The sequence below is a fragment of the Sinocyclocheilus anshuiensis genome, unplaced genomic scaffold (genome assembly GCF_001515605.1).
Source record: "Sinocyclocheilus anshuiensis isolate Anshui unplaced genomic scaffold, SAMN03320099.WGS_v1.1 scaffold209, whole genome shotgun sequence".
Lineage (NCBI taxonomy): Eukaryota > Metazoa > Chordata > Actinopteri > Cypriniformes > Cyprinidae > Sinocyclocheilus > Sinocyclocheilus anshuiensis.
The window spans coordinates 1,300,709-1,322,701 of record NW_015540880.1 but is presented as its reverse complement, the minus strand read 5'-3'; the positions used below and the strand labels follow the sequence as shown (position 1 = coordinate 1,322,701).

The following is a 21,993-nucleotide window of genomic DNA, read 5'->3' as shown; positions in this document are numbered from 1 at the left end:
AGGTATATGTAAGGTGGGAGGAGTTGGATCTGGATCCAACCTCACACCCTGGATCTTGTATTCTGCAGTGAGGACCATCTCGTATTTCTAGAGGAAGTCAACTGTGGTTGAGGATGGGGGCGGTCTTTGGGCGGAGTCTTTTCTGCAGCAACCTCAGTATGCAAATAAACATTTTTTGATAGTTTGCAGTGGAGCTAGGATTTACGAAAGGTATGGAATTGCCATCCTCTGTAGCTGCAAGTGGGGTTAAATAAATAGCTTACATTTTAAAAATAGGTTAATATAATAATAGCTTGATAGGAGTGGAGCAGAAAGATTTTGGGTCGCATTTATGGCGGAGAATCCAAACTCTAGACCTGTAATAACCACCGTGAGCAGCCCTTACCTGGAATGCGGGAATTCAAGCACAGGAACCCCGTGGTACGACAAAGAGTCCGTCCTGAACGTGTCCGAATACCTCATCTTTGTCGAAGTTGTGAGTACTTTACAGAACTTTATAACTTACATTCGAATCAAATGGGCAGTTGAGGAAGAAAACCAACAAGCTTGTCGTAAAGACTTTTTGTTAGTGGTAAGGGAAACGTTTCTACTGTTTGTCTTTTCTGTTATCTTTCCTTTTGATTTTTCCCCTGGAATTCGCACAAGTAGAATAGCGCTTTGTTAAGAGCCATTACGTGCGCTGGACGGCGTGGTTGCTAGGCAACCGAATGTAGGCTATTCTCCTCTCCAAAACGAAGTTATGCAGCACCGTTTACCTCAAATAGTGACTTAAGGTAAACGCCCATTCGAAGTCGTACGCGTTAAAATAAATTGTAAACTTTCTTTTAACGCGAACTGTAAAATTGTAAACTTTGCTATTTTGCTATTTTCGCATATTTTTCTAACTTGTTCCCTTTGTCATTAAAAGGCAAATTTTCTTGTTTTGCAAGAGACACAACTGTAGCAGCTGTAAAAACGCCTGCCTGTGCAATCAGGAGGAAGTAGTAATGACTGGAGGGCTTCTGGTCCACACTGCATGCATATTAAGGCTTTGTAATCTTATGTTTTTAAAGATATGGACACCTAATTTGTATGCATAGCCTTCATTATGTGAGCTGCAAAGTCCCCATAACAAACTTAAGAGACCATGAGATTTGTGTACAAGATCATTAATGAAAAGCCTATAGGCAACTCATATTAATTTCTGTATAACTGCAAGAGCCCATTTTCCCCTTTTTTTGCTGATTCTAACATGAACCTGGCAGTGAAACTCGTTTTTAGAGCGTGTGATTGTGGTCAGTGTGAATGTTCCTCTTTCTGTTTCAATGCAGGGAAGATAAGGCCAATGTGTAGCAGAGGAAGTGAGGTTGTGATAGAGCGATGTATTTAAATGGAAAATGGCTGGTTTAATCCTATGACCCAATAACCTCATTTTGAACTATTCAGTTCAATTCAATTCAAATTTATTTGTATAGCGCTTTTCACAATACACATTGTTTCAAAGCAGCTTTACAGAAAATGCATGTGTCTACATTACAAAGCAGAAGTGAATGTGTCCAAGTAATGTTCATTTCACAAATGAACAGTTCAAGATAATAGAATCATACAGCTAGCTAACATTAATTAATTTTAGGCAGAAGCTCATTAAAGCGATTATTACAAGTGTGATCATAATGATTACAATATAGAGAAATTTTGGCAGCTGTGCATGTCGATTCAAGTTGGCGTCATCTGGGGTCCTCGTAGGGGTCAGCATCATCACTTCAAAGGAGTTGGGTCATCTGAAGTCTTTCTATGAGGCTGGATCCATGCTGGAGCTGGTGTAATCTCTAGATACCTCGAGATGGGCATCCCGGGATAGAAACAGAAAGGCAGATAGAAAAGAATTAGCGTAGCTGCTGTTCATAATGCTTCAAGCAAAAAATATGTTTGTGACTTTTATCTGATCTAACTGGGAACAAGGGTGAGATTGAGATTCAGTAGAACTAGTAGAGGACTCTGCTTTTATAGTTCCAATTCAATGCAGGTTTGCCACAGCCCATCAAAATCTCAAATACACCTTTTTTCCAGATATGTAAAAGATACTACAAATTGGCATTTTAATGGCGTTACTTTTATTATGGAATAAGTTTATTTACTTATTTTTTGTGCGTTTCTTTTAATCTAAAATTATATATTGTCTATAAATAGGCAACATTTTTATAGGCTATAAATTAGAATTAAAGGCAAAAAAGCATTAAAATAAGCTACTTTAAACCAAGATGTTTAACAACAACTAAAAATCGAGATATGTCTTATTTTAATTTAATCCCCTCAACTGTTTTTTTTTTTCTTTGAGGAAAAGGGTTCTTACTGTCTAGAAAATTCTGGAATTATAATTTAAAAAGTGGGAAAAGTCATCTAAATTAATAAAATCTTATAGCTCCACTGTCATTTTTATTATGAATTTACATTTTTGTCATTGTCAATGTCTAAAATATTTTTCGGTAGAAATTTTGAGTAAAAAAAAAAAAGGGGGTGAGGGGTTAAAAAGAACCACTGTCCTACAGCATTTCTGTTTAGGTTTTCCAGATGATTAAACATTTGAAAGCAACAGGAATTCTTTTATTCTTCAGATTTTGGGCCTGCTGGTATGGGCACTGATTGCAAGCACAGAGTATTTCCGATTTTCCCCATTTGGATGGGTGATGTTTGTGACTGTCTTCTATTGGCTTCTCACCCTCTTCCTTCTCATCATCAAACTGGCCAGAGGACAAATCCGACACATTCCCTGGACTACAGTGGTAGGTGCACTTCTATACAGTTCTATAGTTGATTCTTGTCTCTACAAAGCTGTAGAAAAAGGATGCCACGATGGTATGTGCAAATAGTTCTGCATTTTGATTTAGAAAAACAAGTCTAAACTTACCCAAATTATCTTAGTGACCAACAACGTGGCTAAATGGTTTTTAAGGAACATGTTTTGCTAATTGTCTTAAATAATTGTAGCTCTGTCCCTGCCATCCCAGGTTCTCATTTTTAACTGCACTGCTGCTTTATTGTACACATCCGCTGCTGTTGTTGAGGCAACGTTGGTGAACCGGGGGGTCAAAGGTCATCATGATTTCAACTGTTGGGCAGCATCGACGGTAATAATCAGTTTGAAGTACATAATTGTGTGCAAGGCTGTAAACAACATAACTTTGAGGGGAATTGATATTTGTGGTCAAGTGATGAGTTTTGAGTAGTTTTAAATCTGATAACTGATCTGCCCTAATTGATCTCCCCTGCCCAGAATATGTGGTTACATGCTTGATTGTGTGCAATGTCATTTCCAAGTGGAATCCTTTTTTTTTTTTTTTTTCATTTACATTGCATCAAATTTTTAACGCTTGCCTTTTTTTTTTCTCTTTCCTAGTTTTTTGCATTCCTAGTATCTCTGACTTACGCTGGTAGTGCGTTCTTCAGTTACAAATCCTGGCACAGAGGAGATGAATAAAATGTTCTGGATTGTAGTTTTTAATCAAATGGTAAAATTATGACTCATCCTTACATTGTTCAGGTATGGACTAAACTTGAAAAAATATTTAATACTGATGATTGTCTTTCATATTAAAAATTAAGAAATTTACCGTTTGCTCTGTAGGCCTATGTATTTGCAACCACTCCACACATACAGATTTGTCTAATGCACAAAGGATATTTTGATATCTTTCTCATATTTAATATCGACATGCATAACTTACATTATTTAAATTTGATTGAATGGATGCTAATATATATAATGCCGAAAATGCATGTTTGGACTTACCAGACTTATTATGAAAGCCTTGTTGTGTTTCACAAAGCATAAGTGCAACTCTGTGTCAAATTAAAGCTGTCATTATATTTGTCCATTGAAAGCAGATCTCATTTATTTCTTATTTTTGTAAATGTCAAACTCATATGGCTGCACACAATAGGTAAACTGCATAATTAAACTAGAAGAGAAATTTTACAAAAGTGCATCCATGCACCCCATCACTGACACTAAATCAAAGGTGTGCTTGTGTTTAATACAGGAATGTGGTCAGAATCAGATACATGATGAATTAATCTGTTGTGTTCCAACGAATTGTGATTCATGCTCTCAGGTATTAAGGCACAGTATGACTTATGAATCATGATGTGAAATTGAGCAACGCGAGTGATGTCGTGTCAGATGCAGTTTCCTGACCACATCATACTCGACGAGCGCGCTTCGTTGAGCGCGGTTGTGTGGCGTCGCGTCGCTGCAGAGTATTGTTAGACATGATCCACTAAACGATGATGGGGATTTTATTTCTGGACTATTTACTATCCAAACGAGGAATTCTGAAGGTCGCTCAGCTCGTAAGTATTTCAAATCGACACCACATGACAGTATCAGACCACTGAACACGCCTGTCAGCGTTTCATTTTTGTCAATTATAATACCAGTAAGTTATAATATGCTATTAATTGTCATTGTGAATCTTATCAGTTACTATAATACTAGCAGAAACAGCATTTTGTTTGTGTGTGCAGGTGATTCTCCTGGTAGCGTTTGCTTGCGTTCGTTCCACGTGGTACAACAGCTTCTACACTCACGGTTTTTTGGAAGGGGTCACGCTCGGTTACTCCATCACGGTCGCCCTTTTTCTATTCCTGACTGTATTTGGGTTTCCGAAAAGGGCATTATTTGTGAACTGGACGATAGCCGTGAGTATTGTGTTCCACATATCTGTTTCAGATCACTATTCTTACTAAAGCTCACAAGTAAATGATCTGTATGTGAATAGTTGACGCGTATCGTTCGTGGACTTTTTGATCGATCAAATCCAGATTAAAGCTCGTGCGATTTTTAGACACTTTCCAACTAACAAGCACAGTCGTCAAGCAGTTTTTTTTGGAACAAGGTAGTTGACCAGCTAGAAACTAGTCTGTCCAAAACTAGTTAGCAGCTTAAACGTATTTTCCAACCAGGGGAATAAAGATTTTAGTTTAACAATTGTTTAGTGTAATAATTGTAATAAAAATTGTTTAAAATTATTTATATGGAGTATGGCATGTCAAACTACAGGACATGTCAATTTCCTATATTTTTCCCCACGTTACATTTTTCATGTTAGCTGCTACCCACATTATAAGCATGAATTTGTATAACTGTATATGATTATGGAAATTATGATGAAGAATATTGTTCTGTTTGCTCTTCAAGGAGTTTGTGCTCGATACATTGGGATTCATCTTCACCTCCACCGGTTCCATTGTAGCTGCTGTGAAGTCTTATGAAACCCCCATTCTGGTTGCCGCCTCAGTAAGGGCTTCATCACAGTTAATGTTCAGCAGTTTTCATTTAGCCTGCTGAGTTTTATTACAGTCAATCAAGCTTGTAAAAAAAGGCTTCCATTAAAATGAAAATTAAACAAAAATGTATGTCAAAGACTGGTTTTGTGGTGGTGTTCTCATTTTGCAGCATTTCATTTCAACAACTGCTTGTAATAATATTGTAAGCTTTTCTGGTGTTTGTTTTTCAGGTGTGTGGTCTTCTGGTCTGGTATCTCTCACTTGTTAGTGTGATACTTTCGTTTGTTGCCGCTCGCCGCACACAGCCTGCGGGTAAGTTATGAGCTGTGTGCATTTTCAGTGTGTATTTCAACATATTTAGATAAACTGAACATAGCTGGATCTGCAAAACGTTTTCAGGTGCTTCTGGATCCTGAACTGTTTATCTGAAATAATGTATTTCTATTCCAGGTCCACCAGTATAAAAACACTGTCTTGATGTTTATAGTGCTTCTTCTGAAATATCTAACTGCCCTCAACACATAACAGCTTGGATCGGGAAATGATAAAGGATATGGTTGTTTTAGTAAACTTACATGGAAGATAAAAGATTTTGTGACAATATAATTTTTTGCACACATGGTTTATTGCAAAGAGATGGTTTTAATATTATAATTATAATATTTTATATTATAAAAATGTATGATAATAACCTGCCAATAATTTACTGGTGTACATTTTAAGAAATGGCCTTAATTTTGTTCAAATTAATGTTTTAATAGTCTCAACATTGTTTTGTTAATAATTTGTTATTTTTTATTAAATTTATTCTTACTAAAAATATTTTCCATAGCACTTTTGTAATTTTAGTTGGTTTGGTGGCCAAACTTGTTTTTGTTTTTTTTATCTAATGCTTTACGAAAGAAAAATTAATGTCGAGAAATAAAAAACAAACATACAATTTGTAAAATGTTGAACTCTGTGTAAACTGTTCAAAAGAAGATTGGTTTTTGCTGAGATCACAGACTTCCTGTGTCGTAACGGTCTCCACCCACACAAAAGAACGTCAGAGCCAGCAGCCATTCCCAATAAATACAACTTTAATAGAAAGATTACAGAACGTCAGAGCCAGCAGCCATTCCCAATAAATACAACTTTAATAGAATGATTACAGACCTGATCCAGAGAAACATCACTACATCTTGTGAAATTACAGGACCATATTAGCGTGTTTACTTCCCCCTCCCTCTCGTAAGAAGTTCGGTTGATGACTGTACGTGCAGGTGAGGGTGATCTGAGATCTCACCTGCCCTGCCACCTCTGCCGCCCCCCCCCTGTCCCGGTACTAACGTCTAGCCGTTAAAGTCTCTAAACAGACAACTCTCCTGCTGAATTTACTCATTTTGCTCAAACTCCCACACACACAGAAATGAAAAGACAGTAATACTGATCTTGTTTGCATGATCTTGTCTGTGCATCCATTAATAAACAGTGCCATAACTGGCTGTAGTTGAGAGATGAGAACACACATACACAGAAACATCCAATTTTTAAGCTCTTATGAGCATAGAAAACAAACACAAATATTTTTACACCGGACATAGTTGTCAGTCCCATCAATAGTCTTGATCAGCAGTTAAACAGACGACTTCATAAACCATGTCTAAGCTAAAAACTCTCGCTCTCCAGTTAAATGTACTATTCTGCTACAATCAGCATTGTAAGAGATAATTTTTTAGTGTCATTGCCTACTATGGTGTAATAGTGCAGTATTCAGATACTTTTAATAGTACACAACAGATCACATCAGTCTGACTTGGTGACTCTGTTGACCGTTTAACAGCAGCAAAAAAGGGGTTATGAATATTATAAAGCATTGAAATCATGTCAGTATATTTGTTCTGGTCCTGTGATCGATACACTTAAGAATAGGCTGGGTATTAAGAGTGCCAAAGATGACCATTTAATAAACACCAACACAAGGTGACCACATCCAATGAATCGTTTGACCGAATCTCTCTCTGACTGAAATGTGATGCTTCCTCTTATTTTTAATAAATTTTTTGTTCAGATGAGGATTAGTAAGATGTTTAGATAAGTAAAAATGTGCAATTGTTGATCAGAAGCTGAGACTTTTACTTTAGTCGAACAGGATCCTTCATATAAGATAATTCACTACCGAAAGCCATCTTGCATATAGATACACTTAAGGTCACAAACCTCTTTTACCTTCTAATTCGGACTTCTCTCTACATCCCCATTTCCTCTCTACGCTTCTCTTTTAGTGTCCAACACTGATCTAGTGTCCTTCATTTATATGACAACCCTGTCTCTGATTTTTTACCGACCCGTCCGCTGTACATGTGTGGATACAGACATAACAATCGCAATTTGCCCAACATGCAGCTTCAAGTCACTGGCGGTAAAAGGAATAAATAGGAATAAATCCCCTTTCTGAACAAGATCAAGAGGAAAAGTGAGGGAGAGGAAGGGAGGAGAGGTGGCAGAAGGAAGGCAGGTTCAGGGAGGCGGAGAGAGCAGTGTAAAGGGGGAGGAGCTTGTTGGTGAATAATCCCCGCCTCTCATTCAGGATTCGTCGTTTTCGGCAGGGGGCGTGGTATCATTAGGGGCTGAAGAGTCCAAGTCGGATTTGTTGGCGATCCGGTCCAGCTCAGCCTGGACATCTGTCAACCCCAACTTGGAGCCTGAAAGTGAACAAGATAAGATTAAATCGAATTAGTTTGAGTACGTTGGCCAAAATTCAGATCACGTTATTTAAAAGAAGTATTAACCAAAGCTTTAAAATAATATTTTGGATTCAATACAAGTTAAAGGGTTAGTTCACCCAAAAATGAAAATTAGCTTGTGTTTTACTCACCCTCGAGGCATCCTAGGTGTATATGACTTCCAGTCGGAGTTATATTAAAAATTGTCCTGGCTATTCCAAGCTCTATCGTTGCAGTCAGCGGGTGTTGCAGTTGTACAGTCCACAAGTCCTCAAATAAAGCGCGCACATCCATAATAAAATGTCCCTCACACGGCTCCGGGGGGTGAATAAAGGCCTATCCTAGGTGTATATGACTTTCTTCTTTCAGACGAATCCAGTCGGAGTTATATTAAAAATTGTCCTGGCTATTCCAAGCTCTATCGTTGCAGTCAGCGGGTGTTGCAGTTGTACAGTCCACAAGTCCTCAAATAAAGCGCGCACATCCATAATAAAATGTCCCTCACACGGCTCCGGGGGGTGAATAAAGGCCTCCTGTAGTGAATCCATGCGTTTTTGTAAGAAAAATATCCATATTTCAAAAGTAATAAACACTTATTTTTTACCGGTATCTGTCATACGCGGAAGGCGTTCCGCAGCACGTATGCGCAGCGCGCGCACATTTGTTTTGTTCTCTCTCCGCATTTGTCACTAATCACACAACGCCGACGTGCCACGACATCCGCCGGAACGGCTTCCGCGTATGACAGATGGCGGAAGTGAGAGAAAAGTGTTTATTACGTTTGAAATATGAATATTCTTCTTACAAAAACACATGGATTCGCTACAGGAGGCCTTTATTCACCCCCCGGAGACGTGTGAGGGACGTTTTATTATGGATGCGCGCTCTTTATTTGACGACTTGTGGACCGTTCAACTGCAACACCAGCTGAGTGCAGTGATAGAGCTTGGAATAGCCAGGACAATTTTTAATATAACTCCGACTGGATTCGTCTGAAAGAAGAAAGTCATATACACCTAGGATGCCTCGAGGGTGAGTAAAACACAAGCTAATTTTCATTTTTGGGTGAACTAACCCTTTAAGCTTAATCGACAGGATTTGTGGCATAATGTTACCACAAAAAATTATTTTGACTTTTATAATTTCATTCCCTTTAAAAAAAAATTTATATAAATAAATAAAATCAGGGTTATGGGTGAAAGGAGGTAAATTGTGTCAAATCTTGGGAGATTTTAAAGTCAGAAATGTTAAAACTTATAAAAGCACTTTTACCCCCGGTTTCACAGACAAGGCTTAAGCTAGTCCCAGACTAAAATGCATGTTTGAGCGGAGTAAATTGAAAATATCTTGTTCTGACATATCTTAAAATATGTCAGTGTCATTGTTCTGTGTCAGGATGCACACCTGTAATGTTTTCTTCTAAGGCATTTTTGTAAAAGTTGCTTAAATATCTTAATTTAACTAAGGCCTAGTCCTGGCTTAAGCTAAGCCCCGTTTGTGAAACCGGGCCTTAGTCTTTTGTTAAAATTTACAAGCTTTAAAGCTTTTAAAAACATTTTTGTGGTTGTTTCAGGGTTTCACGCGTTATGTTTCCATTGTAAAATTGGATATAACTTTACACATAAAATGTAAATAATAGATAGTTACATTGGTTTTATGTTAACACGCATATTGTTCACGTTATGTGGCCCCATTCACTTCCATTGCAAGAGCCTCAATGTAACCCATATTTTTGCTTTTTTAAAGAAAAGGAGGTACAAGTCGAAATAAATATTCATGGAATTAAACATTATGTGTTCGACGACTGAGATTAACTTGTATTGAACCCAGAATATTCCTAAATCAGTGACAAGGGATGGCAAATTGGCAATACACTTAAAACCTTAGCGTGTCAGTATTTGTGAGTCTGTGAATGCATAACAATGAAATGGAGATGAAAGAATGTCAATGAACCTTCACACAGACTCACACACGCATCCAGGCTGAAAGCTGGTTTATAAAAAAAAAAAATCCAGCCAACAGAATAACATTAAGCATGCAGTAAAAACTAATTGAATGTGTCGCCAAGGAGAACCATCTGCGTATTTAGTGCTTTAAAAGGCACAATTCACAATGCCGAGACAAAGTTGATTCAGAAATTATCCTTTAAGCCAAACAAAAGGCTTTGATCTGATGGGAACGTTATCACAGTTTGAAGGCTTATCTTGTCTTAATTTCACTAATTATGTGCTAACAATTAGCCATGCTGCGATTGTGGATTGTATTTGTAACTTAAATTAATTTGTAAATTAATCAGTAACTAGAAAATCATGGCTAATTTAAAGATTCACTGCTTCATGCAGTGATTATCAGGCGCCCTTAAACTGCGCAATTTCAAACTCAGCGCGAGAAAGACAGTGTTAGTCACAATGGAGCAAGATGGGGGGCCTAACACGAAGAGGGCAGAGACGTATAACACAGGCCAGAGTTAAACATGCATACATGTGTAAAAGTGCTAAAAGAAATGTATTGTCGTTCTAAAAAGGAAGATGCAACAGTGGTTAAATTAAAAGGATGCAAGTGAGGGACACACACCTTAGCGTGGCCAACATCCCCTGGCTAACACACATGATGAAAGACAGTTTAAAGGGGTTAAATATTATGACTAATGAGCAAAGTGCACATGAATGTAGTTGCTCACTCATTCATACATATGTATAGAAGAAAAACTGGTTAAATAAAATTACAGTTACACTCATACATGGTAACATGGTCAAAGAAAGAAAATCAGGGCACAAGATGATGACTGGGAGAGGTCACTGTGGCCAATGAGGTACTTTACCTTTAATACACTCCCATAAAATCAAGCTGCATTATGGGTTCAAAAACAAATGAAGATGCAAAAGCATAATATGAAAGGACACGAGAGTGGGCCATAAAACCACTGCACTTGCTGTTAGTTTTAGAGCCTGTAAGGTGAATGTTATATCTGTAGAAACCCTTAGTAAGCATGTTAACAAATGCAGTTACTGCCAAACACTTTTTTTCTCTCGTTTTCACACCTATTACTATCAAGCTCTTGCTCCATTTTAACATTTAATGGAATGTTTAATTCAAAATTAAAATTGTGTTATCATTTAATCATGTAATTTTAAACCTGTATAACTTACTTTCTTTTGTGGGACACAAAATAAGATATTTTCAACTATTTGTCCATATAACGAAAGTCAATGGGGTCCAAAACAACCCCTATGACTTTCATTATATGGACAAAAAACACTTGAGACATACCAAAGTATCTTCTTTTGTGTTCCACAGAAGACAGTCAGTCATACAGGTTTGGAACAACATGAGGGTGAGTAAGTGAAGACAATTTTCATTCCGTTAAGGAGGTTGTGTAAGCCAATTTGCTCTGTTGAGTTTTATGTTAGATTACTGGGTTATTACTCAGCAATCTGATGCACTGAGAAGAACAAGGATGGTGACAGCATGTTAGCTTGAATGATTAGTGGGGTTTTTAGCTGAACATGCAGATGAGATTATCAAATATATTTATTTTACCGTCACTGATGTCAAAGATCTGGGATGGGAGGATAAAGGTGCAGGAGAGGAGGGTGATGAGGACAATATAAGGACAAACAAACAAAAAGGGAGAACAGGGGACAAACTTCAGTGACCTCACATGTGTACAACACGAACAAGACGAGATTTGAAGTGTTTTGAAGATAATCTCATAGACCTCCATCATTTGCAACATCAGGCTTCTATCATCTACTGTGTCAACACAGCTCTTTCTAAAGGCTGCGTATTTTTAATTTAAGACAAAAAAAACACTCCAAGGCTCACAGAAACAGGGTGTTTTCATATGTTGACATGGTCAAATAACTACTTTGAAGAAACTGATGTTGAAAAAATGGTGGAGAGCCTCAAAAACAGGCCTGAGTCCAATTGGTATAATATATTAAGAGTGAATTTCCTCAGATTCAATAGTTGAAAAGGTCATTTTACATGGTATGTGATTAGATTGAGATATTGTCACCACCGAGGCGGTGTGAATGTCTCAATGCCAGTGTAACGCTACTGCTTCAGCTCAATGCTAGCGTCCTTGAATTAGATGATTACTGTAAATAACACATTCAGAGTTCCAGTGAGAGAAAAAACAGATTAACAAAATAAAATGGCATTTTCTTCTCCATATAATGTATTACATTCATCTAAATTTTGTTAACTTACTGATGAAAAAGTTCATAATGGATTTTCTGATTTTGTTAATGATAATAAAGGTGAGATTGTTGATACATTTTTAAATTGATATATTAATATCAATCTCACCTCAATCAGTATTTCGCATAAAATTCAAGGCATTAATGTTTGCCTACAAATTAAACCACCACTGGCTCTGCACCCCTTTACCTAAATTCATTACTTCAGACTTATGTGCCCTCTAGAAGCTTGCGTTCTGCAAGTGAACGTCACTTATTGTGCCATCCCAAAGAAGCACAAAATCACTTTCACAGACTTTTACATTAAATGTTCCCTCCTGGTGGAATGACCTGCCCAAATCAATCCCAGCAGCTGAGTCCTTAGCCATCTTCAAGAATCGGCTAAAAACACATCTCTTCCATCTTTATTTGACCCTCTAACTCTAGCACTCTCTATTCTAATTCTATTCTTTATAAAAAACTTTTAAAAAAAACTTGCCCCTTTTAGACTTGCACTATTTATTTACTAACTGCTTATTTTCTTTAAAAAAAATAAATAAAAAAAAATAAAAAAAACTAACACTTGCTTCTCTAATCTTTTTCCATTCTATCTATTTGTTTTCTTTTTATTTATTATACAATTATAATTCTGACTTCTGATTAACAAAAGCAAAAAAGGCCTCTAACACTAGCTTGCTCTATTCTTTTTCTATTCGGTTTTCTTTTTATTTATTATATGATTTAAAAAAAAACCTTGCTACGTGTACTGCATTAAGCTAACTGAGACTTGTTATAGCACTCGCATATCATTGGTCTTTTGTTGATTTTGATCGCTTCTATTATCCTCATTTGTAAGTCGCTTTGGATAAAAGCATCTGCTAAATGTCTAAATGTAAATATATATATATAAAATGTCTGAATATTTCTCATCAACTAAAAATTATATGCCATTTTAGCTCAGTAGAAATGACTAAAAAGAATGAAAATGACATGACAAAATGCTGACTAAATTTAAAGAATATTTTATTAAAAATTACAAAAAAAAATTTAATAAACAGCAATTTCAAGAGGGTCCTTACACCATCAGTGCTGACCTAATAAAGCTAAATGTTGTTTGCTTTATAGTATATACCCTACCTTTCAAAAGTTTGAGGTCAAATAATAAAATTTCATATTGGTCAATGAAGTTGTGAAAATACAAAATTGTTTAATCCTGCACGGTGGTACCGATAGAAGTCAACATGCCACCTCATACCATGTAAAACAGGTTTTATATAAAAATGTCTTGTTTTTGAAATACAAAACTCAAGCTCTCCAAGTCAAAACACTTCAAATTCACCATGATAGTGGACATAGATATGAATAAAGGGGTTATATTGTCACAGAGGATCGCTCACCTGACTTGCGGACTGTTCCTGGTGTATTGCTCCCTCCTCCTGTGGGTTGGCAGCCCGGGCCGGGTGAGCCTGCTTTCTTAGTCAACAGACTGTTGAAGAAGTTAGCCAGCACGCCCTCGCTGGTCTGACCTCCTGCCACAAGAAATGACAATAATTAGCACAATCATACAAGCTGAAACTCTTGCAGATACTAGCCTAAACTCGTTTCAGGTCAGTGCAACACAGTAATATCTACCAAACCCTAAGCTAGAATTAAAAACGTGTGCAAAGGAAAAAGTCGAAATGTAAGTCTGAGAGAAGTTCAGCAAGGAAACAGGCTTTAATCCCAACAAGCTCTCCTAATCCTCTCCAAACATGCCAGCAATTATTCTATGATCTGAACCTATGAGAGTAAAGTCCTCCGTATCTACACACAGGAAGAGTCCTGAAACAGTCAAAGTGTCATTCATGATCAGTGCTGCCCAAAATAAACAAAGATTTTCTCCCATAAGTCTATACACAAGCTTTGCCACATGAATGAAGATGGGATCTCATGTTGAAGGTCACATTCTTCCCAAGATGAGAGAGTGGTGAAAGCCATGAAACCAGATCCAGAGACTGGATGAAATAAATCCCCAAGAACTAGAAAGGTGTGACTTCAAAAGCTGTTGCTCCCAGTAGTTGGAAAGATGCAGCTGAGGAGAGAAAGTACAGGAAGGAATGCAGAAGGAAAGAGACCGAGAAAGATGGAGAGGAAACGGAGGCATGAATCCTGAATATGGCGCACTCATACACACCTTTCATGTTGGGATCAATCTTCTTGGTACCTGATTGCATGGGCATGACGTTTGCCACATTAGCTGCCGCTGAACGGTTGGTCGTCCTTGGTGAGCCTGTGGGAGCTCTGTTTGTTGGGTCCTGTTGTAGACACATATAGAAATGTTTTAGGATTATAAAATGTAAAAAACAAACACAAACAAACGCTTTGGGTAAAAGTGTCTGTTAAATGAATACATGCAAATGCAAATGTCTTTTAGCAGGAAAAGTCTTTATCTAAAACATGATTCAACAGTGAATAACACTGTGAACGGCTGAAATGTAAATCAAGCGCATGTAAAACACTCACCACTGGTCTTCCTGCAGTGACTGGAGGCTGTTTAGATAACAGAGACTGAGAGCAGAACAGAAATAATTCAGTTTATTTCTTTAATATTCAGGCAATGATTTATCAATCAAATGACAAGTTTGATAAATCAAGAAAATAATTTTTGATGATTATGTTATAGAATATTATGCAATTACCTGCAACTTTAGTAGAAATACTTGGTCATCTTCAGCTTGAACTTCCTTCTCATGTACAAACTGGAAAGACGTATCAGAAATAGGTAATTACTAGATTAGAGAGAGCCTATAGCTAACTGCACATTCACTGGCAAAGATTGAATTAAGCGTGAACCCTTACCTTTCTAACAGGAGGTTTCACTATTACATCTTCAAAGTTGTCATCTGCCTTTACTGTCTGGAAATTTTCATGCAGGATGGCAATCTTTTTTTCATTGTCCCATCCTGATGGACTGAAAGTGAGCCACAGATAATATGAATACATGTACCATTTAAAGAAACATTTGAAGTAATAAACCCATTTTACTCCATTACCCATTTGTAAATAATTAGCTAATAAAAACATGGCGCATTTAGCATTTATTTCACATTACAAATATTAATTAGCAATTAATAATTAGTGTTAGTTTGCCTTGACATCCAAACACTTACATAAACACAGAGTCTTTCTCCACCACCTGAGCTGGGATGTTGAAGGGAAAGCCGTATAACCTGTGAACGAGGTATTTATATAACAAGTCTAGATTTTTGTTCTCCTTCATGGATGTGTAAAGTAGTGCTGCTCCATCTGAAAGGTCGCTTGTGAAGGAGAACAAGGTGAGGTTACATTTAAGCAAGGAACATGTGAGCTCCTCAATTTGGTGCTCTACTTGTACAGATTTTTGTAAAGCAGCCATTATTACAGGACAGGTGAGGTCAGCAGATCATGTTACCATATTCCACTGTTAAGCACAACATTAAGATACAGTACATCTACATGTGCAGCTGCTGTTATTGTATTCAGATGCACAAAAACATTACACTATTGACATTTAAAGATAAAACTGAACATGGAAATAACCTGGCCTTCACGTGACTGAGATGCGCAGGGTGAGTTATATTCATCATTACAGCTTTGTTTAGATGTGCTGATGTATAAGGATACACTGCAAGCAGAAGCGTCGAATGTGAGACTGGATGAAGTCTAAGTGCTCATCTTTATAATCGTGCTCCTTCTCCAAAGTGCTGATCGCATCACACTACAGAGAGAGAGAATTATGAAAGGGAGACTCCATTAATATACCATTCCATCCTTGTGTTGTATTTTATGTATATTCAGGGCTTTTAGTGAAAGTAAAAGCAGAACCAACTTGGTAAACAATGACAAGAAATGGCAAGTTTATCATATTGTTTGTATTATGTGGGATACAAAAGTCTGAGACCACATTCACAAAAACTGAAGTTCAAAATATAATTTAAACCTGGAAATAAATTGAATGCTTTAAAATTCTGGAGATTTTAAAACAAAGAAAAGCTTAAGAATAAGAACTATATAGAATTCCACATGATTTCTAGAACCAGTAAAATTTGTGATGTGAACTGCACTGTTCAAAAGGTCAGAAGTCAAACTTTTCACTTAAACTGTCAGGCTAATAATATAAATACAATACCATTCAAAAAAATGGTTTTTTTTTTAAATAAATTAATACTTTTCTTTAGCAAGGGTGCATTAAATTGATCAGTAATGACAGTATTACAATGACAATGACAGTAATTAGATTTATACGGAGCCCCTAAAGGGACATGGTGGTGGGAGGAAAAACATTTTTTTTTTAATCTTTTGCGTTCACCCGAGAAACTTTGCATTCTCTCGCAAAACTTTTGCATTCTCTCACAAAACTTTTGCACTCTCTTGCAAAGATATTTGCATTCTTTCGCAAAAGTGGAGTTCCGACAAACACTTCCCGTTTAGGATACTTTACAGCATGCAGTGGTTCATACAGCTCTGTACGTTCTCAATGGAGCGGTTCATAGTTTTATTTTGAACTTAGATCAAGTATAAAGAAATACAGTCAGTGCTTAGTTCAAGGCACGGTCTTAATGTGGCTTAATGTACTAAAACAGTGACAGTGGAGGACCAAATTCTGTATTAATAATTACCATTAATACTAATAACACTTGATATTAATAACCTTATTAACAATATTACTATTAATAAAGCAGAATAGCCCAGAATTTGAACGCAATGTGCTAGTGCACGTTTAGTTATTTTCTCCCCTATAGAAAACGCTTAATGGACGAAGACGGTGATATAAAAAGACCAAATCTGGTATATTAATAAAATATATTACACAGCACAGAAATGAGCCCAGAATATGGAAGGAATGTGCAAAGTTTCACGTGTTTTATCCCCCGTAGAAAAAACATTATAAAGAAAACTGTGGCTTAATGGATTGCTTGCCTGACCTAATGATCTTTTCAATGTTTTAAAAACATAAAATTTGGGATTTTTGTGTTATCTTATATTAAGCCAGCGTGGGAGAAAACGCGTTTCTCGTGCAATTCAGCTCATAATTTGGGCTCATCTGCTTGCATGTACACAGTATATATTGGTAATAATTTCTATAGCATATTTGGTCTTTTTTTTTATCACCGTCTTCATTAAGCCCCGTTAAGCGTACGTCTTCTAAGAGAGGAAAATGCTTAACGTGCAATTTAGTGCTTTCTGTTCATATTCTGGGCTTATCTGCTTTCCTGTAGGCTATGTAGTATAATTTATTAATAAACTGCAAAACCGTGACTCGAACTAAGGACTGACTGTATTTCCTCAGGCTGTATGAACCACTGCAAGCTGTAAAGTAAACAGGAAGTGTTTGTTCAAGCTCAACTGGTTTTGTGAGAGAACGCAAATATCTTTGCGAGGGAACGCAAACGTTTTGTGAGAGAACGCAAATATCTTTGCGAGGGAACGCAAAAGTTTTGTGAGAGAACGCAAATATCTTTGCGAGGGAACGCAAAAGTTTTGTGAGAGAACGCAAAGGTTTTGCGAGAGAACGCAAAGTTTCTCGGGGGAATGCAAAAGTTTTGCGAGAGAACACAAAAGATTCTAAAAAAAAAATTTCCTCCCACCCCATATTTTTTCCACCACCATGTCCCTTTAGGGGCTCCGTAGATTTATAATGTTTACCGTTTAATGAGATTTATCATTGAGATTTCTATTTTAAATAATTGTTGTTCTTTCAAATTTTCTATACACCAAACAATCCTGAAAAATATATCACAGCTCCCACAAACATTTTTAGCAGCGCAACTGTTTATAACATTGATAATAATAATAATAGTAATAAATATTGAGCAGCAAATGAGCACATTAGAATGGTTTCTGAATGATTACGTGACACTGAAGACTGGAGTAATGATGCTGAAAATTCAGCTTTGACAACAGGAATAAATTACACTTTAAAATATATTCAAATAGAAAACAGTTATTTTCAATTGTAATAATATTTCACTATATTACTGTTTTTACTGTATTTTCTGTTAAATAAATGCATAAGACTTCTTAAAAAATCTTAATGATCCCAAAGTTTTGAAAGGTAGTGTATAAATGCATGCAGTGTTGTGACATGTAATTAAAATGTGTCTACAGGTGATTTGAGGCAGCCGCTGTACCTTAGTGCAGACCACCACTATAGGCAGGCCCAGGTTGTGTGTGAGTGTATTGTCTCCCAGCGGCAGCAGGACGCTCTCTTCTTCTGACTCAGGATTCCTTCTCTGGGGCACAGCGTCCAGGTCACTTCCTGGTTCCACATATTCCTGAAACTGCTTCACCACTGCATACATACACAGTAACATTCAGAGATATTTACCCACTGCAAACTATTCATGCAAGTATAAGAACTGTCAACACCACCTGCAGCGATATATAGGACTATCACAGATCAAAATGCATCACCACATTACCAGTCCTACAGGGTACTTAGCATGCGAACACACACACAAACACACTACTCACATCTGTGCTCCAGCTCTCTCATGGTTTCAGGGGGAACTCTGAGCTTGTCCACAAAATCCCTCACAACGCTGCCCCATTTCTGCAGCGAATCGAGGGCCAGCCAGGGCCGGGACAGATCAACCACAAATAGAACCAGCGAGTCCTCCAGGTTCTCCGTCGATACGGCGAATTTCTGCAGGCCTTTGTGGTACAGGTCCCCATCCAGCACCCATGCATTACACCGTGCATGATCTGACAAAAAGAGATTGATTAGATTTAGCACGTCTTTATTAAATTACCTACTGTTGGTCATTAGGCTGCCTCTGTAGTAAGAATGACAAATGTCACTGATAATTATGCTTGACTGCTTGTTGGTAAAAAAATATTTTTGAAAACAGTAATAGTATTGTAATAATAGTATTAAGTTGACTTAAAACATGCTTAATGATGCATCAAGATGGTAACACTTTACAATAAGATTCATTAGTTAACTGTATTAGTTAACATGAACAATACCTCTACAGCATTTATTGATCTTAGTTAATGTTAATTTCAACATTTAGTAATACATTATTAAAATCAAAATTTGTATTTGTTAACATTAGTTAATGCACTGTGAACTAACATGAACAAACAATGAATAACTGTATTTTCATTAACATTAACAAAGATTAATAAAAACTGTAACAAATGTAGTGTTCATTGTTAGTTCATGTTAGTTAATACTGTACATTAACTAATGTTAACAAATGGCACCTTATTGTAAAGTGTTACCATTAAGATGAATAAATTGCAAATTACACTAAATAATTTTATATATATATATATATATATATATATATATATAAATAAATAATTATAATACTCAGTGCTCAATTATGGCATATTTTCTTATTCACATCCAACACTTTTCAAATTCAATAAAGGATGTGACCAATCTACTAACCTAATTACTAAAACATTGCTTCAAAATGCTTCAAAAGGTTGTAGTGGATCACAACCAGCTTCTCTAATTCAGTGTCATTTAAGGTTACACATCTAACATTGGTCTACAGTGGGTGTAGAAAAGAATCACCCCTTTAAAATAATCACATTTTGTTGCTTTGCAGCCTGAAATGAAGACACTTGTTTTTAAAAGCTGTTTTATCCAGCTGTATTTACTCAGTGCAACTTATAGCATCCAAGTGAAAGATATAACACCAACGTGTCAGAAATGTTTTTTTAAAAGAATCACTCATTTTACAAATCAAAGATAAGTGTAGGAGTCTCACTAGCGCTCCACACGGGTGTTCTCCCCCTTTTTTCTGACAGTTCGCGAGAGAGGGGGCGGCGTTTTGCGTGATGTCGACCTGTGAATGCAGACACGATGGCTAGATTGCATTTACATTACACTGAGATCCGATCACAATGTGTCCTCGACTACCTCTGGACCAGGACACACTGATCGGATAACATTCCGATTAGAAGCGCGTTTACACTTGTCTTTTCAATGTGTATGTGGACAACATCCGGATACAGGTCGCATGTTAATGCCAAGTGTAAACGCAGCCTATGTTGGAAAAAGGATCAGCACCTCCTAAAAATTACTTGTAAATGCAATCAGATGTAGCAAATCACCTTCTTAATGGCACACAAAGCCATTTGACTTTCAACTGTGATCAGCTGTGGTCATTTTGATTAGCTCAGCATGAAAAGAGCTTTCCTGCAGCATTTCAGTCCTTGGTAGTGCAACTGAAGCAAACAATCAACTATATATATGTAACTGTCCAGGTCTCTGGAAAATCAAAGTGAGTCACATAAGAAAGTAAATATATTTGTCCACATTGACATATTTACACATAGGCCCCCAAGTAAATTGTGCCATGAAGTGCTGTGTAGTTAGTATGGAGCTTATAATATGACAAAACAAATTGAATGTGTATTGTGTAAATTTTAATTATTGATCAGGTAGATCTTGAACCGCACGTTCAAGCCAGAAAACTACTAATTGGCCAAAAGGCTTCGTTTAACTTTTCGGAGATCATCTGCTCTTCTCTGTGGATTACCTCTGACCTACTTTCTCTACGATCTGAATTTCTGCTTATTGAATTTTAGAATATTGAATTTGATGTTCCGAATTTCCTCTTCATCTTGAAAACCTGAAGCTGTATTTTTAAAAACTGGATATTTGCAGTCTAAGATTTCAGAACAAAAAATTCGCTGTTTGAAAATACATGTCTATAAAACTCTGCCATAAAAACATTCAGTTGTGTTACATTTCAAATGTTTAATATTCAAGTAAAATAAAATCAAATTCAGAGCTATGTTAAATGCCACATAATATTCAGTTTTGTTAAATGACACTTGTCAATAATTCAAATTTACACAATACAAATTCAATTAGTTTTGTCATATTAAGGGACTGGAGCACTTGTCAGGATAGAAGGACAAATGGATGGGGCAAAATACTGTCAAATTCTTGAGGAAAATCTGCTGCCCTCTACCAGAAAGTTGTAAATGCGAAGAAGGTTTACCTTCCAACATGACGATAAACCAAAGCACACAGCAAAACTGAGCACACAGTGGATGAAGGAGAAAAAGGTGAAGGTCCTTGCATGGCCCAGTCAGAGCCCAGACTGAAACCCCACTGAAAATCTGTGGAATGACTTGAAGACTGCAGTCCACAAACGGTCACCATCAAATTTAACTGAACTTGAGCAGTTCTGCAAAGAAGAGTGGGCAAATATTGCAAAGTCTAGATGTGCAAAGTTAGTAGAGACAAATGCCAACAGACTAAAGGCTGTAATTAAAGCAAAAGGTGGTTCAACAAAATACTGACACAAGGGGGTGATCCTTTTCCCAACTCAGTGATTCTGTTTTTTTATTTATTTCTGACGTGTTGTTATATCTTTAACTTGGATGTTATACGTTGCAATGAGTAAATATAGTTGGATAAAACAAAAACTGTGTCCGTCTTCATTTCAGGCTGCAAAGCAACAAAATGAGAATTTTAAAGGTGGGCGATTCTTTTCTATACCCACTGTATATATTGCCAGTCTCAAACTGTAGACAATGGTTTAATATTTACCATCGATATCATCATCGTGAACATTGAAATACAGATACTCTAAGCCCCGGCCCCTCATGTACTCTTCTACACCTTGTAGTTTGGCCACCAGGGTGGTCTTACCAGACCCCACCTCACCTATAACACAAGTCAGATTAACACACCAACAAACAAACATTTTTTTAGATACATTAGAAACATTTGGATACTGAAAAAACATATATAATGCATATTTGATTATGATTATATATGATTATTTTATATTAATTTGATTTTGAAATAATATTGATTGGTTATATAATAATATATAATAATAAACATATAT

The 21,993-nt window shown here is 36.7% G+C and overlaps 2 protein-coding genes across 4 annotated transcripts in view; one reads left to right on the top strand and one right to left on the bottom strand.

Annotated features, from left to right (window-relative positions):
• The window catches only part of LOC107688387 (MARVEL domain-containing protein 1-like), a 7,987-nt gene extending 2,115 nt beyond the window's left edge, over positions 1–5,872 (top strand). Inside the window, exons 2-9 of the mRNA XM_016486046.1 lie at positions 293–475; positions 2,595–2,762; positions 2,988–3,107; positions 3,377–4,329; positions 4,504–4,677; positions 5,177–5,275; positions 5,496–5,577; positions 5,716–5,872. Of these exons, the coding sequence (XP_016341532.1) occupies positions 293–475; positions 2,595–2,762; positions 2,988–3,107; positions 3,377–3,457 (552 nt within the window). The 3' untranslated portion in view covers positions 3,458–4,329; positions 4,504–4,677; positions 5,177–5,275; positions 5,496–5,577; positions 5,716–5,872. The remainder of the gene's footprint in view (positions 1–292; positions 476–2,594; positions 2,763–2,987; positions 3,108–3,376; positions 4,330–4,503; positions 4,678–5,176; positions 5,276–5,495; positions 5,578–5,715) is intronic.
• Positions 5,873–6,991: 1,119 nt separating this feature from the next.
• Positions 6,992–21,993, bottom strand: part of LOC107688360 (cytoplasmic dynein 1 light intermediate chain 1-like) — a 17,034-nt gene continuing 2,032 nt past the window's right edge. Inside the window, exons 3-14 of one of the 3 annotated variants that reach the window (XM_016486008.1) lie at positions 21,690–21,806; positions 18,644–18,874; positions 18,301–18,461; positions 15,794–15,887; positions 15,301–15,436; positions 14,990–15,101; positions 14,830–14,889; positions 14,654–14,698; positions 14,325–14,445; positions 13,549–13,680; positions 11,511–11,529; positions 7,872–7,949 (exon numbers count right to left, since the gene is read on the bottom strand). In XM_016486008.1, the coding sequence (XP_016341494.1) occupies positions 11,522–11,529; positions 13,549–13,680; positions 14,325–14,445; positions 14,654–14,698; positions 14,830–14,889; positions 14,990–15,101; positions 15,301–15,436; positions 15,794–15,887; positions 18,301–18,461; positions 18,644–18,874; positions 21,690–21,806 (1,217 nt within the window). In that variant the 3' untranslated portion in view covers positions 7,872–7,949; positions 11,511–11,521. Of the gene's footprint in view, positions 7,950–11,510; positions 11,530–13,548; positions 13,681–14,324; positions 14,446–14,653; positions 14,699–14,829; positions 14,890–14,989; positions 15,102–15,300; positions 15,437–15,793; positions 15,888–18,300; positions 18,462–18,643; positions 18,875–21,689; positions 21,807–21,993 lie in introns of all 3 variants that reach the window. The other 2 variants (XM_016486005.1, XM_016486007.1) reach the window with 2 other exon arrangements.